The 22,596-nt window shown below is 59.3% G+C and overlaps 2 protein-coding genes across 3 annotated transcripts in view; both read left to right on the top strand.

Moving 5' to 3' along the window:
• Positions 1 to 264: 264 nt before the first annotated feature.
• LIN7B (lin-7 homolog B, crumbs cell polarity complex component) lies at positions 265 to 3,107 on the top strand. Of its 2 annotated transcripts, none has more exons than XM_084905754.1 (6): positions 265 to 367; positions 726 to 844; positions 1,119 to 1,190; positions 1,787 to 1,996; positions 2,519 to 2,682; positions 2,990 to 3,107. In XM_084905754.1, the coding sequence occupies exons 1-6, from the start codon at positions 331 to 333 to the stop codon at positions 3,003 to 3,005; spliced, it is 618 nt and encodes a 205-aa protein (XP_084761880.1). In that variant the 5' UTR covers positions 265 to 330; the 3' UTR covers positions 3,006 to 3,107. The 2 variants fall into 2 exon arrangements, with proteins under 2 accessions (XP_084761880.1, XP_084761881.1); XM_084905755.1 differs by having other exon boundaries at positions 1,787 to 1,984.
• A 985-nt stretch (positions 3,108 to 4,092) lies between these two features.
• Positions 4,093 to 22,596, top strand: part of PPFIA3 (PTPRF interacting protein alpha 3) — a 28,101-nt gene continuing 9,597 nt past the window's right edge. Inside the window, exons 1-18 of the mRNA XM_084906287.1 lie at positions 4,093 to 4,366; positions 8,540 to 8,794; positions 9,307 to 9,408; positions 10,212 to 10,376; positions 10,714 to 10,788; positions 11,193 to 11,267; positions 12,250 to 12,471; positions 13,994 to 14,140; positions 14,235 to 14,369; positions 14,819 to 14,902; positions 15,117 to 15,248; positions 15,675 to 15,737; positions 15,854 to 15,933; positions 17,620 to 17,764; positions 18,284 to 18,471; positions 19,936 to 20,158; positions 21,037 to 21,197; positions 21,313 to 21,440. Of these exons, the coding sequence (XP_084762413.1) occupies positions 8,555 to 8,794; positions 9,307 to 9,408; positions 10,212 to 10,376; positions 10,714 to 10,788; positions 11,193 to 11,267; positions 12,250 to 12,471; positions 13,994 to 14,140; positions 14,235 to 14,369; positions 14,819 to 14,902; positions 15,117 to 15,248; positions 15,675 to 15,737; positions 15,854 to 15,933; positions 17,620 to 17,764; positions 18,284 to 18,471; positions 19,936 to 20,158; positions 21,037 to 21,197; positions 21,313 to 21,440 (2,365 nt within the window). The 5' untranslated portion in view covers positions 4,093 to 4,366; positions 8,540 to 8,554. The remainder of the gene's footprint in view (positions 4,367 to 8,539; positions 8,795 to 9,306; positions 9,409 to 10,211; positions 10,377 to 10,713; positions 10,789 to 11,192; positions 11,268 to 12,249; positions 12,472 to 13,993; positions 14,141 to 14,234; positions 14,370 to 14,818; positions 14,903 to 15,116; positions 15,249 to 15,674; positions 15,738 to 15,853; positions 15,934 to 17,619; positions 17,765 to 18,283; positions 18,472 to 19,935; positions 20,159 to 21,036; positions 21,198 to 21,312; positions 21,441 to 22,596) is intronic.

Genomic DNA, 22,596 nt, shown 5'->3' on the forward strand with positions numbered 1-22,596 from the left:
CGTCCTCGCCTAAGCTTCGTGAAGGCAGTGGGCTTGTCTGGCCTGCTCACCATCCCGTCCATCATCCTGGGCCCAGATGTTTAACACACGTTTGCCCAATACGTGGGGAAATGGGACAGAGAGGGGACACATGTGTGGGGGCAGGACAGACAGAGATGATGTCCCGGGGTGCAGACAGGCTGCACTAGGGACAGGCAGACAAGGGCGGGAGCATGCAGGGCCGCTCCTCCGCAGGGGGCGCCCGTCGCCGGGGGCGTGGCCTCCGGAAGCCCCGCCCTCTCCGCTGGCGACCGGGCGGGCGGGCGGGCGGCTCGCCGCAGCGGCGCCGACATGGCTGCGCTGGTGGAGCCGCTGGGGCTGGAGCGGGGTAAGCGCGCCAGGGGTGCCCTGCCCACCCGGCCGTGGCCCGCGTCCGGGACCCCCGCCCTCGCCCCTCCCCCGGCCAGGGCCGGGCGGGGCGGGGCGGTTATTGGGTGTGGGAGGGTCCGTGGGCGAGCGGGCGGGGAGGGGCGCCCGCTGCACCCACTCCTGGGTGTGCATGGGGGCCCCGGGGACGAAGGGCGCCCTTGCCGCTGGCGACCCTGTGGGCGTCCGATCGGGACCCCGCTGCCCTTCCCGGGTCCGTCCGCGCTGCCCCGTCCTCGGTCTCCGGCCGCATCTCCCGGGACTTCTCTCTGCGCGTCGGTGTCTCTGACTCTGTCTCCGCGCCCGCCCCCGCCCCGCAGACGTGTCCCGGGCGGTGGAGCTCCTGGAGCGGCTGCAGCGCAGCGGGGAGCTGCCCCCGCAGAAGCTGCAGGCCCTCCAGCGCGTCCTGCAGAGCCGCTTCTGCTCCGCCATCCGCGAGGTGAGCGCCGCGCGGCGCCGGCCACGAGTGGGCGGCGGCTGGCAATGCTCTTCCTGGTCGCCCCGAGGCCGGGGACTACATCTCCCAGCAACGCCCGGGGCGGCCCGCCTCGTGAGTGCGCGTGCGTCAGCTCCCAGGGTGGATTGGGAGTTGTAGTTTTCTCCCGCTCCAGGTGTGGGCTGGGACAGTTCATGGGTGGGAGAGGCCGGGCCCGGACTCCAGCGCTGGGGAGAGGAGGGAGCCGACAGGTCCCCGATGCTGTGCATCCTCGCAGGTGTACGAGCAGCTCTATGACACGCTGGACATCACCGGCAGCGCCGAGATCCGGGCCCACGCCACAGCCAAGGTAGGCCCCTCCACCCACCTCGCACAGCATCTCGGAACTTCCTCCTGTCATTCATTCCTGGTTTCTCCTTCATGGTGTTTGCCAAACCTCCGTACCACCCTTACTATAGTTTATTTTCAGTGATCTCTCATAAATGTCATGAAGGGCATCTTTATCTACTACAATTAGTGAAACTAGTACCGAATGCCTGACTAGAAGGTAACCTTAGATACCGACCCAGTGAAAACAATGAAATATCATAAACACTGAGATCTGATGAAATCGGAGTTAGATGCCGTTCTTGCTGCTCCCTGGAGGCTCTCGGCTTCTTCCAGGTCTCGTTTTTTTCTGTTAAAAGGTGAGATTGGCAAGTGTTGAGTATTCAAGACACATTCGCACCAAATGGAGACCTTCTCTTTGACAGGTCTGAACCGCCAAAGTGAGCCAAGAGGGACATGCGGTCATTATGAAATGATCTTTAGAACTGTGGCCGGCAGGCACCTCGTGCTGGGGAAAAGCTCTCTGGCCTCGGTCGCTCTCCCTGGCCCAGATCCTCCACCCTCGTCCGCCTGTCCCCCATGGAGGGGCCCTCACCTCCCCCTCTTCCCGTCTCCCAGGCCACCGTAGCAGCCTTCACCGCCAGCGAGGGCCATGCACACCCCAGGGTGGTGGAGCTGCCCAAGACGGAGGAGGGCCTGGGCTTCAACATCATGGGGGGCAAGGAGCAGAACTCGCCCATCTACATCTCCCGCGTCATCCCTGGGGGCGTGGCCGACCGCCACGGAGGCCTCAAGCGTGGGGACCAGCTGTTGTCGGTGAATGGTGTGGTGAGTGGGAGGCTGGGGCAGGGCTAGGGTCAAAGTCTGTCCTTGTTTGTTTTTTTTTTTAAAAAAATATATTTTTTTTTTAATTGATTTTTTACAGAGAGGAAGGGAGAGGGATAGAGAGAAACATCGATGAGAGACAATCATCCATCAGCTGCCTCCTGCACACTCCCTACTGGGGATGTGCCCGCAACCAAGGCACATGCCCCTGACCGGAATTGAACCCGGGACCTTTCAGTCCGCAGACAGGTGCTCTGCTAGCGGGTCTGTGGGGAGGGAGGGGATAAAGAGGGCCCTGGAGGTCTGGCTTGGTGACTGAGGGCCCATGGGGCTTGTCCCTGACACGAGAAACCTGGAAAACGTTGGGGGAGGACACGGAGCCAGGAGTGAATGACTCCCACGAAGCGATGAGGTCTGGGCCCCTCAGGGACCTGTTTCGGGGTGGGGGGCTGGGTGAGCGTCGGGTGGGGGGCTGGGTGAGCGTTGGGGGGGCCCCACGCCCAGCTGTGCGTGCGCTTTCCGCAGAGCGTGGAGGGCGAGCAGCACGAGAAGGCGGTGGAGCTGCTGAAGGCGGCCCAGGGCTCGGTGAAGCTCGTGGTGCGCTACACGCCCCGCGTGCTGGAGGAGATGGAGGCTCGCTTCGAGAAGATGCGCTCCGCCCGCCGGCGCCAGCAGCACCAGAGCTACTCGTGAGCCCTCTGCCGCCGCTCCCCGGGGTCTGTCTCCACGGCCGCCCTCATCCCCGGACACCCCCCAGCCATGGGTCCCCTCCTGGGACTCTGACCCTGACTCAGACTCTCACCCCAAGCCATTCTGGCTAACACCCCGGGGGACTCTAAGCTGACGCCCATCCCAAGGTCTGGACCTCCTCTCCCTGGAATTCCTGAGCCCACTTCCCTCAGCCCTGGCTCTGGAACCCCCGCCCTGGCTCTGACCCATCCCTCCCCGGGCCCCCTGACCCTGAGCCTGGCTCCCTTCTCTTCGCCCTCCTTGCAGGTCCTTGGAGTCCTGAGGCTGAAACCACAGATCTGGACCCTCCCGCTCTCTCCCCCGCCACCTCCCCCTGTACAGTATTTATTGTCACCGGCTCCTTATTTAAAGATCTCTGTCCTCATTGAGTGTTTGTGTGTCTGTCCTGCATCGCGGGGTCACAGAGGGTCTGGAGAGGTGGGGGAGGGAAAGAAGCTGATGCTGAGACCAGGCCCTGAGGAAGCCGAGGTACAGAATGTCCCCCCCCACGCCCTCCAGGTCTGAAGGTAGAAGCTGGACAGCTTCCGAAGGGACCCGTCCCAGGGTGGAGGCTGGGACCCAGACTGGGTCTGAGGGGGAGCTCAGACGTGAAGACAACGCCCCCCCCCCCCCCCAGGAGAGACTGAGGATGCGGGCCGAACCCCTGTGCAGCTGGTCCTCCCCACGAGTGCCGAAACGCCGCGGGGAGCCAGTGGGTGTCCTCCGTGTGGGCGGGGCGGAGCGAACCATTCCCCTGTCCGCGGGGGAGCCCAGCGTGGGAGGCGGGTGGGGGTGCCGCGTGCCGCTCCCGCGGCGGGCGCGGCGGGCGCAGGGATTGCACAGTCAGGTGCACCCGCCGACCCGGCGTTCACCCCGCCCTGCAGCCCAAACGCGTCCCCGGGAGTTTACCCCCCCCCCCCGCCTTAAAACACAACCTTTCCTCCCGCCTCGCCGCCCGCCCACCCCTCCGGTCTCGTGCGGCGTGAGGGCCGGCGCGCGCCGCCGCCGCCGCCGCCGCCGGGATCCGGGGTCGCGACTCGCGTTCCACGCCGCACGCCACTCGCTCCGGGTGACATCATCCCCCTGCCGGGCCCCGCCCCCCGCCCCAGCTGCCGCACGCCGCGCGCCCATTGGCTGGCATGCCTGGAGCCCCGCCTCCCGCTCTCCGCCCGCGCGACCCCGCCCGGCCCGTGCGGGGGCGGGGTTTAGCCTCCTGCCGGCGCCGATGCCGCTTCCCATTGGCCACTCGGAGCCGTCTGTCAGTCTCCTGTTAAAGGGGCCACGACCGCCCGGGAGCTGTTGGGGGGGAGGGAAGAGGGAATTTTGGGGGGGAAGGTGGGATTTTGGGGGGCGCTGGTGGGCACCCCTGAATCTGGCGGCTGCGGCCTCGTGGGGGGGAGGCTGCACGGTGACAGGGTTAGGGGGACTGTTTTAGGGGGTGAAGGGCTGTGAGACTGTGCGAGGGAGTGGGGTCCCCAGCGCCCAAGCCGGAGCGAGAGACGCGGAGCCCGCGCGAGCGGCGGAGACAGGGTTCCAGAGCTACAGATCCGGGCCCCGGCCGCCGCCAGGGGCCCCGCCCGGCCCCCCCACCCCACCCCAGCTCCCTCCTGCAGCCCAGCTCCGCCCGCAGCCGCCGCGGACCAGGTAGGTGAGAGCCCGGCCTGCCAGGCAGCGCCCACCCAGGGGACCCCTCGCCCGGCTTTCCCCGCCTCTGCGAGGTCCCGGATTCCCTTCTGCATCCCCGGGGACCCCGGCGCCCAGATTCACAGCCCGGCCCCGGAGAGTCAGTGCGCCCCTCCCGGCTCCCAGAGTCCCCAGCCGAGCCCCAGACTCCCGGGCATCCTGCCGCCTCGCGCCTCCTCCGGGGCCCAGGAGCCTGGATTCCGGTTCCACCCGGGAACCCCTCTGGGTCTAGATCCTCCTCCTCCTCCTCCTCCTCCTCCTCCTCCTCCTCCTCCTCCTCCTCCTCGGCCCAGACCGGAGAGCCCCGGACCCCCGCCGCGGCTGTGTCCCCCTCCCCCGGCGGGGGCCGCGGGTCCCCGCCGCGGCCGCAGAGCGCTCCCTTCGCGCCCCCCGTCTGCCCGTCTCCAGCTCCTGGGTTCCAGCCGCCGGCCGGCCGCGTCCCTCCGTCCAGGCCGCCCCGCGGCCGCCCTGGACACAGGCCCGCGCCGGAGCTGTCCATGGTCGGTCAGCGCGCTCGGCAGCCTCGCCTCCCCCACCTCCTGCTGCCACCGCCAGAAAGGGGGCGCCGGCGGCGCGGGGATCCCCCTGCCGCGCCTTTGACCCGGTGATACCCGGGCCCTCCCCGACCCTGGATGCCCGGGACTCGGGGTTCCGCTGGCCAGGCGCTGGGCCCGGGCCTCAGCACCCTAGATTTCCGGGACCCCAGCACCTTCTTCAGGAGTCAAGGCTTCGGAAGGTTCCTGCCCTAGCCACCTTAGGGCAATGGGCATCCGGGGACCCGGGTTCCCAGCCTTTGTCCCTGAGACACCCAGTTCAACGGCCCCTGCGCTCCTCAGGCAAATATATCCCGGCCTCCTAGGACCCCGGCATCTACCCCCTTAGGGATTCGGACGCCATGACTCTCCCTTCTGGGGACTCCGAATGCAATTGTTAATGCCATACTTTGGCATCTGCCTCCCCACACCCCACACCCGCCCCTGGAGATGAGGTGCCTTGTCCCCAGCCCTGCACCCCCTCAGGGACCCAGGCGTTCAGATCCCAGCTTCTGTACTGGTCACCAGCCTGCCTCACCCTCCCCCCAAACCCCTGTCCTTTACCTCCCTCCACGAGGATTCAGGAGTCCAGGTCCCCGGATCTGCTCTCTTCCTGCCCAGGGTTCTAGCTCCTCATCTCTTCCTCTGAGGGACCCAGGTCCCCATGGTCTCACCGTCCCCCTATCACCTCCCAGCGGCCCTGGCAGACTCCTGCCTCATCCCCATTTCATCTCAGACTCCTGGGCTGCCCAGGACTCTATTCTCGCCCCTGGGACCGGCTTCTTGAGATATTTCTGGCAGCCCATTGCCTTCCGAGGCCCAGGGTCTCCGAACGCACTCTCTCAGACTGTGGGCCAAACGCACACCCCTTCCTCCAGATGTGTCCTGTGGCCTAGGCTCATCCGGTGATCTAGAACCTACGCACCATCTTCTGCGTTTCCAGTTAAACACTGCCCTTGCGACACCCCGCATTCCAGACTCTTTCTAGACCCTGGAACGTTCCCGTCAGCACCTCTGTTCCATCGCCACCCAAGGCAGGTGCTCGGTTCCAGGCTGGATGCTACCTTCTAGGCATGTCTTCTCCCAGATGAAGTCAAATATCTAAATAACCCCCGAAAGCCAAATGCTGACCCCACTCCCTCTCGGGACAGGATCCAGTCCTGGCTTAGACTCTGTTAAAATTTCATGTTGGGTGTGTTCTAGGCTCCAGCCACATCCTTGGCGTTGTCCTGCATTCCATTCTAAGTTCTAGAAGAATGTGTGTCTTCCAATTATGTGCTCTGGTCTTTTATTTACTTACTTAAGAAAGGAAGAGTGAGAGAGAGAGAGATCAATGATGAGAGAGAATCATCACTGATCTCACTGATTGGCTGCCTCCCGCACGGCCCCCCACCCCACTGGGGACTGAGCCTGCAACTCAGGCATGTGACCTGGACCAGGAATCGAACCTGGGACCCTTCAGTCCCGAGGCCGATGCTCTATCCACTGAGCCACACCAGCCAGGGCATGTGCTCTAGTCCTTTAACTGTGCTATCAACTCGAGAATGTATTTCCTGCTTCAGGGTCCATCCAATTCTACAGTCTACAATCTAGACTCCCACGGAAGTGTCCTACCTCACCTCTTCCTTTTCAGGTACCAGCTTCTAGGCCCATCCTTCTCTTCCCCCTTTCTCCTTAGTGTGAGGTTGGCTCGGAACTTGCCCCCTGGTGGATTGTGGGCTTCCTCCTCTTTCTGCCACACCAGCATTCTAAGCATGCTCTGGGCCTCTCCCCTCTTCTGGAGTCTTCAGCTTAGAAACGGCCTCATTCCCAGAGCACCCTATCTCTCCTTTGCCAGCTCAGGCCTTATGCCAGAGAATTCTCGATTCCAGGCATGCACCCGTCTACACCTTCCCCCGGGCACCACTACATTTCAGACAAGCTCCTTGCTTACTGTCTAGGTTTTCCTTCACCTCGAGGGCATATTCTGAACTCTAGAGCATCCCTTTTTCATTCTGCGTTCTGGCATTAGCTGGACACAGGATAAAACCAAGGCTGCGAACCCCGTTCTACCCTCATCCCCGGTAGATTTTGCGTTCTCGGTTCTCTCTCCTGACTCGGTTTGTTGGGCATTGCATTAGGCATATTCTTAGATATCATTCTGAGGTCATCCCGCTGCGTTTTAAGTGATGGATGGCTTTGGCAGGTTCGGCGTTTCAGAATTCGCCCCAATTGCAGCTCTTCCCCAACTCCCGTTGGAAAGGCGGGGGGATGGGTTCGTTCTGCACTCCGTGCTGTCTCCACGGGCCCGTGGCTTTCCAGATCTCTGCCCGGCGTTGCTGTGTTGTGTTTCCTTCTCAGTGAATTGGAAGTTCTAGAACAGCTTCCTTTTTAAAGCATCTGGTGTCGCATGCCCTGACCGGGTTCTGGGTTTTAGATACCATGTTGGTTTGGGGCCTAAGGACATATTCCTGAACTTGGCCTCTGAGTGCTGGGATTCAGGTGTCTAGATCCTCAGATGTACCTGTTCAGAGACCCAAGGGACCCAGCTGCCTGCTCTCCCAGGCCCCACGGGCTCTCCGTTCCCTGCTCTCCTCTCACGAGTCCAAAGCCCAGTCCCAGGCTCCAGACACAGTCCGAAAATTGGGTGGCGCTGGGAATTATCTACCCCGAGAACCGGTTATGCCACTGCCGGATGGGAGAGAGGGAAAGGGGGGAAGCCAATGAAAGTCCCTCCTGCTTTCGGCGGGGCCAGCCGGACCTGTCGGACCTGATGTGTGCGAGGGAGCGGCCCGGAGAAAGCCATTCATCTCCGCCCACAGCCGGGCGCCCCAGCCCCTGGGTCCTGGGGACCTGGCCTGTTGGGTTCTGGGGGAGCAGGAGTCTGAGGGCTGGGATTTCTGAGTCTGAGGTTGGAGGCCTGACGCCCAGGCAGAGGAGAGAGGGTCTCATCCTGGGCTCCAGGGATCAGAGGCTCAGACTCCTGAGTCTTGGGGCAGGAACCCCCGGACCTGATGAAGGAGGGAGCTGGATCTTGGTCACCTGGGCTGGGGGAGATGGCTAGCCCACCCCGCCCTCCTCCATGCTCCCCCTCTCCAAGTGGGGTGGGTCTTTAGAATCCTCTGGAGTTGAGGCCCAGGTGAGAAACTGAAGGAGAGGGGGATTGAGCTGGGTAGCAGCTAATGAGGTACCAGAGGCCTAATTCTGTGACCCCAGTCCGGTGTCCTCCTGAAGTCATGCTCTGGCGGGGACTCAGTTTTGTCACTCCTGCGGCGGGTTGAGGGGGATTCTTAGCATGGCCTTTCCACAGTACCTGCGTCACCTGGCTTCGTTGTGGTGGACGAGGCTGGGCCCAGATTTGCGGTCGGTGCCTGATGGAGACTGGCCTCAGTTTCCCCAAGTGCTCTCACCCGGGTAGCCACAGAGCAGTGGGTTTCAGTTTATCCTACGCGCCACGATCAGAATGAACAGATCTGTTTTTCCGGTGCAATGCCCAGGTGGCTCTGCCTCAGTTTCCCCGATGCATGAGCAGGGTGGCCATGTCTGTTTCCCTGCCTGCGCTTTGACGATGCCGGTCTCTGTTCCCTTGCCCCCTTCGCTCCCCTCCCCCCGCCCCCCGCAGGCCAGCACCGCCGCCATGATGTGCGAGGTGATGCCCACCATCAGCGAGGATGGCCGGCGGGGCTCGGCGCTGGGCCCGGACGAGGCGGGCGGCGAGCTGGAGCGCCTCATGGTCACGATGCTCACGGAGCGCGAGCGCCTGCTGGAGACGCTGCGCGAGGCGCAGGACGGGCTGGCCACGGCGCAGCTGCGGCTGCGCGAGCTGGGCCACGAGAAGGACTCCCTGCAGCGCCAGCTCAGCATCGCGCTGCCCCAGGTCTGGGCGGGGCCGGGGCGGGGCCTCGTGCGGCTGGGGGAGGGGCCTTGGGCCGGGAAGGGCGGGGCCAGGGCGGGCTCTGGCGGCGAGGGGCGGGGCCTGAGCTGTCGGAATGGGCGGGGCTTTCCAACCGTTCAGTTCAGTGAGGGACTGATCTGATTGTCCCGATCTTTTCTTTTTTTTTTTTTTTTAAAGCCCAGTGGGTTGTTTTTTTTTTGGCTTTATAATTATCATTTTTTTCTCATTTCTTTTTCTTTTTTAAAAAAATATATTTTATTGATTTTCCACAGAGAGGAAGGGAGAGGGATAGAGAGTTACAAACATCGATGAGAGAGAGACATCCATCCATCAGCTGCCTCCTGCACACCCCTCACTGGGGATGTCCCCGCAACCAACGTACATGCCCTTGACCGGAATCGAACCCGGGACCCTTCAGTCCCCAGGCCGATGCTCTATCCACTGAGCCAGACCGGTTAGGGCTGATTTTCCCGATCTTGCCCACATCTGGACAGGAGTTTGCGGCGCTGACGAAGGAGCTGAACTTGTGTCGAGAGCAGCTGCTGGAGCGGGAAGAAGAGATCGCGGAGCTGAAGGCCGAACGGAACAACACGCGGGTGAGCGAGCGCCTTGCCGAGCGGTGCAGGCGGGGGGCCTCGCGGTCCCGCTGTCTGACCACCTGGGTCCTGTCTCTCCCTGCTCCCGCTTCTCGGCTGGTGTCCTCGGTCCCTGCCTTTCTTCCCGTCTCTCCCCCTCTCCATAACGGTCTCTACTTCTGTGCCACTCCTTCCTGACGCCGCCCCCGACCTCGGATATCCCTGACTCGTTCCCTTACCTTTTGCTTGGCGGCTTCACCTCTCTCCCCATGTGTCCAACCCACCTGTCTGAACCACATTTCCTGTCTACCCTTCCTCTCTTTCCTTGCCTCTTTTTTAGACATTTATTTTATTTTATTTTTAAATATATTTTATTGATTTTTCTTACAGAGAGGAAGGGAGAGAGATAGAGGGCTAGAAACGTCGATGAGAGAGAAACATCGACCAGCTGCCTCTTGCACACCCCCTACTGGGGATGTGCCCACAACCAATGTACATGCCCTTGACCGGAATCGAACCTGGGACCTTTCAGTCCGCAGACCGACGCTCTACCGCTGAGCCAAACCGGTTTCGGCTTTCCTTGCCTCTTTAAAAAAATATATATTTTATTGATTTTTTTTTACAGAGAGGGACAGAGAGTTAAAAACATCGATGAGAGAGAAACATAGATCAGCTGCCTCTTGCAAACCCCTACTGGGGATGTGCCCGCAACCAGCACACATGCCCTTGACCAGAAAATCGAACCTGGGACCGTTGAGTCCGCAGGCCGATGCTCTATCCGCTGAGCCAACCCCGTGAGGTTGACCCGGTGTCCTGTCCCTCAGCTGCTGCTGGAACACCTGGAGTGTCTGGTGTCCAGACACGAGCGGTCACTGCGCATGACCGTGGTGAAGCGCCAGGCCCAGTCCCCGGGCGGAGTCTCCTCTGAGGTGGAGGTGCTCAAGGCTCTCAAGTCCCTCTTCGAGCACCACAAGGCCCTGGACGAGAAGGTAGGAGCGCGGAGGAGCCTGGCTCTGGAGGGGGAACAGCAGCTGGCTGGAGGGGTGCTGGCTGTGGCTGGTTGGGGGGGCTGGGGCGGTGGGGGGAGTCGACTCCGATCGCCTGGCTATGCAGACTGCCCTCCTGGTTGACGATGGAAAGTGGACGAGGGCGGGCTGCCTGCGGCCCGGCTGCTTTGGTGGCAGGTTGAGGCCACACATCCATTATGGATAGGGGAATTCTAACCTTCCCGCTGAGGCCCCGTTCCAGGGCGCTCTTCACCGGGGTCAACTGCCCTAGAGCGGATGGATCTGATCTCCATCTCGCTGCCGTCCCGCCCGCCCCCAGGTCCGGGAGCGGCTGCGGATGGCGCTGGAGCGGGTGGCTGTCCTGGAAGAGGAGCTGGAGATGAGCAACCAGGAGGTGAGGCCCAGAGGGGGAGGGAGGAGCTCGGGCGCTCCCATGGGGTGGGCTGGTTCTGGGTTCCAGAATCCATTGGGGGCAGGACTGGAGCAGAGGACTAACGGGGCTGGACTATGGAGAGAACCAGTGGGGTTGCTAAGAGAACTGCCTAGTGAAAGTGAGACGAAGGTGAGAAGCAGGGGCCGGGCCACCAGGAAGAGCCCACGCCGAGGGAATGTGTGGATGGGAGAAGCCAGGGCTAGAGAGGACCAGAGGAGGCCACACCCCTCCCTCTGGGAGGCTAAGGAGAGATACGACAGCCCAGGTTCTAAGGGTGGCCCCAGTGGGACCAGAGGCTCCTGTGGCCTCTCCTGAGGGCTGCAACTAAGCTTCCTTTTGCCCTGATTTCCCATTCCCGTTCCCAGACTCTGAACCTTCGAGATCAGCTGTCGAGGCGCCGATCCGGGCTGGAGGAGCCGGGCAAGGACGGGGACGGGCAGGTAAGAGGTGGAAGTTTTTCGCTCCCTCTGCTCTTCATCGGTCCTCATCCCTCTGACCGTCCCTCTGTCCTCTGGCTTTGTGATGGTCCCTTTTGAAAATACAGTTTGTTTTTTTTACAGAGAGGAAGAGAGAGGGTTAGAGAGCTATTGTAGAAACATTGATGAGAGAGAATCATCGATCAGCTGCCTCCTGCACACCCCCTACTGGGAATGTGCCTGCAACCAAGGTACATGCCCTTGACCGGAATCGAACCCGGGACCTTTAAGTGTGCAGGCCGATGCTCTATCCACTGAGCCAAACCAGTTTTGGCAATGGTCCCTTAAAAAAAAAATTTTTTTTTTATTGATTTCAGAAATTAAGGAAGAGGAAGAGAGAGACAGAAACATCAATGATGAGAGAGAAGCATTGATAAGCTGCGTCCTATATGCCCCACACTAGGGATCAAGCCTACAACCCAGGCATGTGCCCTAATGGGGAATTGAACCCTGATCTCCTCAGTTATAGGTCAGTGCTCACCCACTGAGCCACGCCAGCTAGGCTGTGATGGTCCTTTTAATGTCTGATATGATTCTCACTGATCCTGAGACATCTGAGCTCCTAGGACCTGACTCAGGTCACCTGGCCAATTACTGTGACCTCCGTGACCCTTACTGACATATATTTTTAAAATTTTTATTGATTTCAGAGAGAGGACGGGAGAGGGAGGGAGATAGAATCATCAATGATGAGAGAGAATTGTTGATTGGCTGCCTCCTCACGCCCCCTACTGGAGCCCTGCTGGGGAGTCAAACCGTGACCTCCTGGTTCATAGTTTGATGCTCAACCACTGAGCTACATGGGCAGGGGGCACCCTTACTGATCTTTGATTCACTCTGTCCACTCACCCATCCCCCCAGCTTTGTTCTCGCCTGGCATTTTCTTTCTGTCTCCGTTTCCCCACTCCGGGTCCTGTGCCTTCCCTCCTCACGGTCCCCCCTGCAGACCCTTGCCAACGGCCTGGGCCCCGGAGGCGAATCCAGCCGGCGCTCGGCTGAGCTGGAGGAGGCCCTGGAGCGGCAGCGAGCGGAGGTGTGCCAGCTGCGGGAGCGCCTGGCGGTGCTGTGCCGCCAGATGAGCCAGCTGGAGGAGGAGCTGGGCACCTCCCACCGCGAGCTGGGGAAGGCCGAGGAAGCCAACGTCAAGCTCCAGCGCGACCTCAAGGAGGTGAGGCTGGAGCCGCCGGTGGGTTGCCCTCTGACCCCCTTGTACCCCCCCATAACCCTGTCCCGTGTCCCTTCGCCCAGAGTCACCGAGCTCAGGAACGGTGGACGCGAAGTCAGTTCACGGGCTGTGTAGACTCTCTCCCGCTCTGAGCCCCCGTTTCCTCGCCTGTAACATGGGACTCACAGCTTAGTCAGAGGGTTGGCGTGTGGCACTTACACAGCGGCTCTCAGTGACTGTTCCTAGTGATGTGATCGTCGCAAACGCTCTGTGCCTCTAAGTTGAATTCCTTGGTCTGCATTTCCATCCATTCCGGGCTTTGGCTCCTGGATCCTAGCTCCCATGCCCCAGGGGCTGCTGGGAAATGTAGGCGTGGGTTCTTGAAGGAAGGCCCGGGATGAGAATGAATAGTGAGCACTTTAGTTTCCTCATCCACGAGGGCCTTCACCTCACGTTTTAAGCCTGCACGGCCCCGGGTCCTGATGGGAAGTCTACCACCACAAGGGCTCCCAGACTCAGGTCCGTTTGCTGGGGTTCCAGGCTGTGCTCCTCTGGGGGATCTTGGGAGATGCTGCCTCCAGGATGGAAGGGGCCTTTGCTTCCCAGGAGACCTAGGGCACTTGCTCTGTGCCTTTAAGCCTGGGCTGTGCCACAAGTTGCTGAAACTTCTAAGTCCTGGATTTATTTTTAAATGTATTTTTATTGCTTTCAGAGAGGAAGGGAGAGGGTGAGAGAGAGAGAGAGAGAGAGAGAGAGAGAGAAACATTAATGAGAGAATCATGGGTTGGCTGCCTCCTGCACACCCCCTACTGGGGGTCGAGCCAGCAACCCTAGGCATGTGCCCTTCATCAGAATAGAACCCGGGACCCTTTAGTCCCCAGGCTGACGCTCTATCCACTGAGCTAAACAGGCTAAGTTCTGGATTTAAAATATATATATATATATATATATATATATATATATATATATATATATATAATTTTAATATATTTTATTGATTTTGTACAGAAAGGAAGGGAGAGAGATAGAGAGTTAGAAACATCAATGAGAGAGTCATCGATCAGCTGCCTCTTGCACACCCCCTACTGGGGATATGCCCGCAACCAAGGTACATGCCCTTGACCGGAATCGAACCCGGGACCTTTCAGTCCGTAGGCCGATGCTCTATCCACTGAGCCAAACCAGTCAGAGCTAAATCCTGGATTTTTGAGGCAAGTGGTCCAAGAAGAGTGGAGCAGACTTCCCATCCCCTGAGCCTCAGGGCCTTTCACATGGGGAGGGTCTAAGCCAGTGCTGCTCTCAGACAGTGTGGAACCATCATTTTCACTTCCAAGTGGCAGGGACCTAACGTTGGCTGCTCCTGGGGGCTCCTGGCAGGTTTGGTTCCACCATTCTGACGCCCGGATGCTAGGGCATTTCATTTCCCAGGGTGCCCTGGGGTGCCTGGTTTGGGGTTCTAGGCCTAGGCTCCCCGCGGGGCCTTTTGGGGAGCTGTCGTCCACGGGGCCCTTTGCCGCCTCTGCAGGCGTTGGCGCAGCGGGAGGACATGGAGGAGCGGATCACGACGCTGGAGAAGCGCTACCTGAGCGCCCAGCGCGAGGCCACGTCTCTGCACGACGCCAACGACAAGCTGGAGAACGAGCTGGCCAGCAAGGAGTCGCTGTACCGGCAGGTGGGGCGCCCGGCTGGGCAGGGGAAGGGGCGCTGGGGACCAGGTCCTGGCCGCGAGACCCAGCCCCGCCCTCTCCGCCCCTGTCCCCCCCCAGAGCGAGGAGAAGAGCCGCCAGCTGGCCGAGTGGCTGGACGACGCCAAGCAGAAGCTGCAGCAGACGCTGCAGAAGGCCGAGACGCTGCCGGAGATAGAGGCGCAGCTGGCCCAGCGCGTGGCGGCCCTCAACAAGGTGAGGGGCCTGGGGCGGGGCCTGGCGGCTGGAGGAGGGGGCGGGGCCTGGCATCTGGAAGAGGGGCGGGGCCCGGAGTCTGGAGGAGGCGGGGCCAGGCATCTGGAGGAGGGAGCGGGGCCTGACATATGGAGGAGGAGCGGGGCCCGGAGGGGGCGGACCTGGCGAGGTGGAGTGGTGGTAGACCTGCAGCCTGGATTCTGGATGAGAACTCAGGGCCTGGGGTTTGGGGGAGGGATAAAACTTGGAATGGGGTCAGGGTCTGGAAGACTGGGACTGCGGAGTGGGGGGAGGATTCTCTAGCTTGGACTGAAGGAGGGATGGCCTGGAACACGCACTGAGGAAAGGAACGGGGCCCGTGTGGAGATGGGGGCCGGGCCTGGTGCCTGTCTTGGAGCCTGACTGGGTCCCAGGGGGGCAAAGTCAGATGTCACGGCCCCATCCTCCAGGCTGAGGAGCGCCACGGGAATTTCGAGGAGCGCCTCAGGCAGCTGGAGGCCCAGCTGGAGGAGAAGAACCAAGAACTGCAGCGGGTGAGGGAATGGGCTAATGCGGCGAAGGCGAGGGGCGGGGCCTGGGGAGCCTGGAGACGGGCGGGGCATGGAGGGGAGGGGCCTGGAGGCGGGGTGGGGCATGGTGGGCGGGGCCTGTATGAGGGGCGGGGCCTGGAGGCGGTCGGGGAGCTCAGGCAGGGGCCCCGCTCTGGACCCTGTGGGCTTGAGCACCGCGGTCCCCTCCTCTGGGCAGGCCAGGCAGCGGGAGAAGATGAACGATGACCACAATAAGCGGCTGTCCGAGACAGTGGACAAACTGCTGAGCGAGTCCAATGAGCGGTTACAGCTTCACCTCAAGGAGCGGATGGGGGCGCTGGAGGAGAAGGTGCACCCCAAGCCGGCACTCTGATAGCCCCGCATCCTGGGCCCCGGATCTTTCCCCCAAACCCATTATCCGAGCTCCCCCTAAACCTGGGCCTCCTGAATCCGAAAGACTTCTCTGCTGTATTGCAGGGACCACTTTTTCTCCTAACCCCCCCAAGAGCTGAATTCTGGGGCACCTGTACCCCGAGTTCTTGGCTTTTCCCCAAGACTCTGATCCTGGGGACCCTCAAACTGAATCCTCTGATTACACAGGACGTGGAATTCCGGGGCTCCCAGGAACGGGATCCCCTACCCCGCTGCATCTTTGGACCCACAACCCCAGTGCTCCAGCTCGCCATCCATGCACACCTCATTCACGGGGCTCCTCTCAGGCCCCAAGCATGTCCCTCCCAGCCCTGCTCCCCTCACTGCATCCCTGTCCCCACAGAACTCACTGAGCGAGGAGATCGCCAACATGAAGAAACTTCAGGACGAGCTGCTGCTCAACAAGGTAGGAGGGGCCTGGCGGGAGGGCGGGCGGCGGCGGGCCTGCCTGCCGGGGTGCGAGCCGCCGGGAGGGGCTGTGCCGGGCGCACATCGGACCGGACCCCTCCGCCCCGTCCACAGGAGCAGCTCCTGGCGGAGATGGAGCGAATGCAGATGGAGATCGACCAGCTGCGGGGCAGGCCGCCGTCCTCCTACTCCAGGTGACAGCAGCGCGCCGGCCCCACCCCCCGCGGACCCCATGGCCAAGCTCATCCTTTCTGACCCCGCACCCCCTCCGCTCACTGCCCGTCTTCCGGAGACTTCCACCGATGTCTTTCATTGTTGACCCCTGACTGCATGACCCCTGACACCTGACCCTGTTCCCTGACCTTTCACCTCAGATTCCTCTCTTCTCCTGACCGAAGGTCCTTTCCTACCTCAGCTTTCTTTTCTTTCTTTTTTAAAAAAAGTTTAAGGCCGAGACCGGTTTGGCTCAATGGATAGAGCGTCGGCTTGGGAACTGAAGGGTCCCTGGTTCGATTCTGGTCAAGGGCATGTACCTTGGTTGCGGGCATATCCCCAGTAGGGGGTGTGCAAGAGGCAGCTGATCGATGACTCTCTCTCATCGATGTTTCTAACTCTCTATCTCTCTCCCTTCCTCTCTGTAAGAAATCAATAAAATATATTTAAAAAAAAATAAAAAAATAAAAAAAGTTTAAGGTTTTTAGAGAGAGGGCAAGGGAGAGGGAGAAACATCCATGTGATGTGACAGCAAAGCATCAGTGGTGTCTCCTGCATGGCCCTCTGGGGGACCGAGCCCCCGGCCCAGGCATGTGCCCTGACCAGGAACCAGGCCTGTGACCTTTCAGTGCACAGCACAGCGCCCAACCAACTGAGCCACACCGACCAGGGCTCAGCTCTTCTTTTCTAAAAAAATACACTTTTATTCATTTCAGAGAGGGGGAGAGAGAGAGAGAGAGAGAGAGAGAGAGAGAGAGAGAGAAACGTCAATGATGAGAGGGAATCATTGATTGGCTGCCTTCGCACGCACCACACTAGGGGATCGAGACTGCACCCCGGGCACGCACCCTTGGCTGGAATCGAACTCAAGACCCTTCAGTCCGCAGGCCGACACTCTTTCCGCTGACCCAAACCAGCCAGGGCATCAGCTTTTCTCTTCTTGGCCCTTTAGTCTCTGTCTTCCTCTTTATTAATGTTTTTAAAATATATGTTTTTCTTGCATTTTATTTATTTATTTTAAAATATTTTTTAAAATATATTTTATTGATTTTGCACAGAGAGGAAGGGAGAGAGATAAAGAGTTGGAAACCGATGAGAGAGAGTCATCGACCAGCTGCCTCTTGCACACCCCCTAATGGGGATGTGCCTGCAACCAAGGTACATGCCCTTGACCAGAATCGAACCTGGGTCCCTTCAGTCCCCAAGCCGACGCTCTATCCATTGGGCCAAACCGGTTTTGGCTATTTTAAAATATTTTTATTAATTTTTTAATAAAGGTAGGGAGAGGGATAGAGAGTCAGAAACATTGATAAGAGAGAAACACCAATCAGTTGCCTTCTGCACACCCCCTACTGGGGATGTGCCCTCAACCAAGGTATATGCCCTTGACCGGAATCGAACCTGGGACCCTTGAGTCCGCAGGCCGATGCTCTATCCACTGAGCCAAACCAGTCAGGGCTTTTCTTGCATTTTGAAGAAAAAGGGAATGAGAGGGAGAGAAACATCAATCGGCTGCCTCATGCAGGCCCCCGTACCGGGGATTGAATCGGAAACCTGGGCATGAGCCCCGACTGGAACAGAACCAGTGACCTCTTGGGGCACAGGACGACACTGGGCCAGCTGAGCCAGGCCAGCCAGGGCTCTGACTGTCTCCTCCACGCCCACAGGTCTCTCCCTGGCAGTGCCCTGGAGCTCCGTTATTCCCAGGCGCCTACGCTGCCTTCTGGTGCCCACCTGGACCCCTATGCGGCCGGCGGAGGCCGAGCAGGCAAGAGGAGCCGCTGGTCGGGGGTCAAGGACGAGCCCTCCAAGGTCAGCAGCCTCTTCCGGGGCCTGGATGGAGTGGGGCTTGGGAGGGCGACGGTGGGCACTGGGGTCTGTCACCGGGGCTCTGGAGGGGCTGGGCGGAGAGCAGGGTCTCCTGGACCCAAGCTCTCTCCTGTCCTTCTCCCACAATGCTCTCTTCCCGCCGCCTGGACTCTCCTCATGGAAACCCCGCTGCTGGTGAGAACCTGAGAGGCGCGATGGGGTGGTGAGGGGCATGGGCTCCGGGGGGTGGTGTGCAGGGTATAGAATCCTAGAATGGGTGGCGTTCAGAGAAGAAGTGAGTTGAGTCAAAGACAACGGTGAAGTCAGGGGAGGGAGTGGAGCCATCAGAGGGTTGGGATGGTCAGAGACAGAGCAGGGCTGGAAGAAGGGTGAGGGCTCGGTCACAGGGTGAGGGCAGTCAGTGTCGGGGGGGGGCGTGGGCAAGGGCAGGAGAGCGGAAGGACAGCCCAGGGCCAATCTCCTCCCCCGCCCACCCGGGCCCCTCTGCCTCCACAGACACAGGAGTGGGAGCGGTCTGCCCCTGCGGGGTCCATGCCACCCCCGTTTCCGGGGGAACTGGACGGCTCAGACGAGGAGGAGGCGGAGGGGATGTTTGGGGCCGAGCTGCTCTCCCCCAGCGGGCAGGCCGACGTGCAGACGCTGGCCATCATGCTTCAGGAGCAGCTGGAAGCCATCAACAAGGAGATCAAGTGAGCACTGGCCCGTCCTGCGGCCCTGCTCTGCCGAGCTCACCCCACGGCCCCTCTCGCTGTGCAGTCTGATCCTAGCTCCTCCCCCACTGTCCTCAAAAATCTTCCCAACGAGACACTCCCTCCAGAAGTCTCCTATATGATATGTGATATGTGATATATGATATATATGATATATATATATCCCTCGGTCAATTACTCACAATTTCCCAGTACAGCAAAGACTAAACCTCCAATACCAAAATTCTCCATCCGGTACATCAACAGCTCTCCAGGACCGCGGTTGGCAAACTGCAGCTCGCGAGCCACGTGCGGCTCATTGGCCCCTTGAGCGTGGCTCTTCCACAAAATACCACGGCCTGGGCGAGTCTATTTTGAAGAAGTGGCATTAGAAGAAGTTTAAGTTTAAAAAATGTGGCTCTCCAAAGAAATTTCAATCGTCATCCTGTTGATATTTGGCTCTGGTGATGAATGAGTTTGCCGACCGCGCTCCAGGACACCATGGATTTAATGGCTACACTCAAACAGTACCCAGAGAGTCCTGGTACCCCAAGATTCTCAATGCAAGCACCCCATCCCCAAACACCAAGAACCTCACTCTAACACATCAAGAACTGCAATTCTCCATACCAAGAATTTCTACCCAACAGATAATATATGACAAGAATTCTCAATTTATATAAAATACACCCCAATTCCCCAGTAACTGCCTTATTTAGCAATTCCTTAATAATACACCCTTCCTGGGCCCAGCAAATATACCAACATGACTACCATCTTCCATTCAAACTTGTTCTGACTTGAGTAATCAACTCTCATACACAAAATGATTCTAAGACTTTTCCCAGATCCTAGGTTGACCTCTGAATTCCAGATCTCATCTTTTTTTTTTTTTTTTTAATATATTTCATTGATCCTTTTACAGAGAGGAAGGGAGAGAGATAGAGAGCTAGAAATGTCGATGAGAGAGAAACATCGACCAGCTGCCTCTTGCACACCCCCTACCGGGGATGTGCCCGCAACCAACGTACATACCCCTGACCGGAATCGAACCTGGGATCTCTCAGTCCGCAGACCGATGCTCCACCACTGAGCCAAACCGGTTTCGGCCAGATCTCATCTTGATCTTACTATGCACTTGCTCTTCTTGTCCTCCTTGAAACTTGATCTCGTTCCCGTGAAAATCCCTTTATGATTTCCCAGAAGCTCTTGGTTATCAGGGTCACCCTGACGCAGACCCTGACCACTGTCTCTAATCCTCTCCCATGAGCCCACCAGGACCCCTGATTCCCCTTGGATCTTGTTGGATTCACATCATGAATCCACGAAGACCCTCAAACCCCATGATGCCCTCTTCAGAATTATTTTCGCCTCCCTAAGCTCTCTGGCTCATCGGGATCCTCAGACTCCCTCTCCCATCGTCTGCCTCGGTCCTCTCACCAGTCTCCCCCTTCCCCTCCTCAGGCTGATCCAAGAGGAGAAGGAGACCACAGAACAAAGGGCAGAAGAGCTGGAGAGCCGGGTATCTGGCTCTTGCCTGGACTCCCTGGGCCGCTACCGCAGTAGCTGCTCACTGCCCCCCTCCCTCACCACCTCCACCCTCGCCAGCCCTTCCCCTCCCAGCTCCGGACACTCAACGCCCCGCCTGGCACCCCCCAGCCCTGCCCGTGAGGGCACCGACAAAGCTGTAAGTGTTCTGGAGTCTCCTTAGCTTGGGGGGGGGGAGGGGTGTAGGAGGTCAGAAACAGGATTCCCCAGCAGAGAGCAACAGTGACTCCTCACACCCGTGGTTTTCAAAGGCCTTCGCTTCCCTAAAAACTCCAGCTCAAAGGGCGGAGGGAGGACTGAGCCACTGGCTCCTGAACCCCAACTTGTGTTCTAGGTACATCTGGTCAACCTTCACCCGTTTCTGCAAGTGATTTTTATTTTTATTTATTTATTTATTTTTAAATATATTTTATTGATTTTTTTTACAGAGAGGAAGGGAGAGAGATAAAGAGCTAGAAACGTCAATGAGAGAGAAACATCGACCAGCTGCCTCTTGCACACCCCCGACCGAGGATGTGCCCGCAACCAATGCACATGCCCTTGACCGAAATCGAACCTGGGACCTTTCAGTCTGCAGACCGACGCTTCAGTCCACAGACCAACACTTCACCGCTGAGCCAAACCGGTTTCGGCTGCAAGTGATTTTTAAAAATCACTTCTGTGACTAAACGTACATTTGAGAACTACCATTATATCATAATTTATCTTTGAGGGATGCATAACAGATATTAATTTAATTTTATTGCCTGAAACCCAAGCTTCTGTGCATCCAGAGCCTGTAACCGGTGGCCACATCGACCCCACTACTGACACCATAAGCTAGAAGCACGGGCTTGTTTAGCTCAGCGGGACCAGTGGGACGGCCATCTTTGGCTCTCCGTCTCACCCCACTTGACCTTCAGAAAGGGTGCCCCAAACCGGGAATGTCTCATTCATCCCCCAGTAGATATTTCAACTAACAAGGAACCCCCAATATGACTCCAACCTAACCCAGCCTCTCTGCCTCTCTGCCCCCAGAATCACGTCCCCAAGGACGAAGCTGGGGCTCCGCGCGGGGAGGGGCCGGCCATCCCCGGAGAGACCCCGCCCCCCACCCCCCGCTCCGCCCGCCTGGAGAGGATGACCCAGGCCCTGTCCCTGCAGGCGGGGTCTCTGGAGGACGGGCCCCCCCGGGGAAGGTCAGCGGGGACAGGGACGGGGACGGGCCTGCTTGGGAGGATGGGGTGGGAGAGGCGAAGACGGGTGAAAGCCCGCCTCCAGGTGGGCGTGCCCTCACTCTGTCCCGCCCCCCAGCGAGGGCGCCCAGGACCCCCTGCACAAGGCCCCCAAGAAGAAGAGCATCAAGTCCTCCATCGGCCGCCTCTTCGGCAAGAAGGAGAAGGGGCGGATGGGACCCCCAGGACGGGACAGCTCCTCTCTGGGTGAGCACCCTGGTTCCACCCCTTCTTCCCTCCTTCCTCCCTCCCTCCCTCCCTCCTTCCTTCCCTCCCTCCCTCCTTCCCTCCCTCCTTCCTTCCTTTCTCCCTTCTCTCCTTCCTTCCTCCTTCCTTCCTCCCTCCCTCCCTTCCTTTGTTCCTTCCTCCCTTCCTTCCTTCGTTCCTTCCCTCCCTCCCTCCTTCCCTCCCTCCCTCCTTCCTTCCCTCCCTCCTTCCCCCCTCCCTCCCTCCCTCCCTCCCTCCTTCCCTCCTTCCTTCCTTCCTACCTTCCTTCCTTCCTTCCTTCCTTCCTTCCTTCCTTCCTTCCTTCCTTTCCTCCTTCCTTCCTTCCTTTCCTCCTTCCTTCTTTCCTCCCTCCTCCCTCCCTCCTTCCTTCCTTCTTCCTTCCTTCCTTCTTTCTTTACATAATCACTTGACATTCATTCCTGTCCTCGCTGATTCGGTAATTCATTTACAATGTGGAAGGGACAGGACTTGGCTGAGGAAGGGGGGGGGGGGCTGGGGGAGGGGAAAAGAGCCCTCCATGGCCTGCTCAAGTGACGGGAGGGCTGAATCATGTTATTTCATTGATGGTTTATAGAGAAGCGTCCTAAAGGCAGAGCACCTGGGGTGCGGAGCCCTGTATTGGCTGTGAGAGCCGATGGTGACATTTTCGGGCATTTGGGGAGCTGCCTGACGTCACGTCACATGGGTAGCTTGAAACTGGCAGCGTGGGGTTATTTACACCGCAGAGATTGGCACCTGCTGCAGATCAAGGAATATCTCCTTCCTCCTCACGGATCAGGCTAAACCCTTCCCACACACCCCTGCCCCCTGACAGGCCAGACCAATGAACGCGGGATTATCGCCAAGTTATTGCCTGCGAGGTGGCACTGGTCCCTTCTGGCTTGATCATGCCCTCTCTGTGGCCTCATTTACTCTTCCCTTGGGGCCTCTGCTCTCCTGGCTTTCTTCTCATCACCCCCAGCATGAAATACTCTTTTTTTAAAAAATATATATTTGATTGATTTTTTTCCAGAGAGGAAGGAAGAGGGATAGTTTGAAACATAGATGAGAGAGAAACATCGACCAGCTGCCTCTCGCACACTCCCTCCCGGGGATGTGCCCTTGACTGGAATCGAACCTGGGACCCTTGAGTCCC

This window comes from Pipistrellus hanaki (assembly GCF_964339955.1).
Source record: "Pipistrellus hanaki genome assembly, chromosome: 15".
Taxonomy (NCBI): domain Eukaryota; kingdom Metazoa; phylum Chordata; class Mammalia; order Chiroptera; family Vespertilionidae; genus Pipistrellus; species Pipistrellus hanaki.

What these genes read in the sequence shown, in the direction of transcription:
- LIN7B (XM_084905754.1), top strand. Translation starts at nt 331, where the DNA reads ATGGCTGCGCTGGTGGAGCCGCTGGGGCTGGAGCGGG. An exon ending in GCCGCTGGGGCTGGAGCGGG is followed by an intron (nt 368 to 725) that starts GTAAGCGCGCCA and finishes CCCGCCCCGCAG; the next exon opens with ACGTGTCCCGGGCGGTGGAG. An exon ending in TCTGCTCCGCCATCCGCGAG is followed by an intron (nt 845 to 1,118) that starts GTGAGCGCCGCG and finishes GCATCCTCGCAG; the next exon opens with GTGTACGAGCAGCTCTATGA.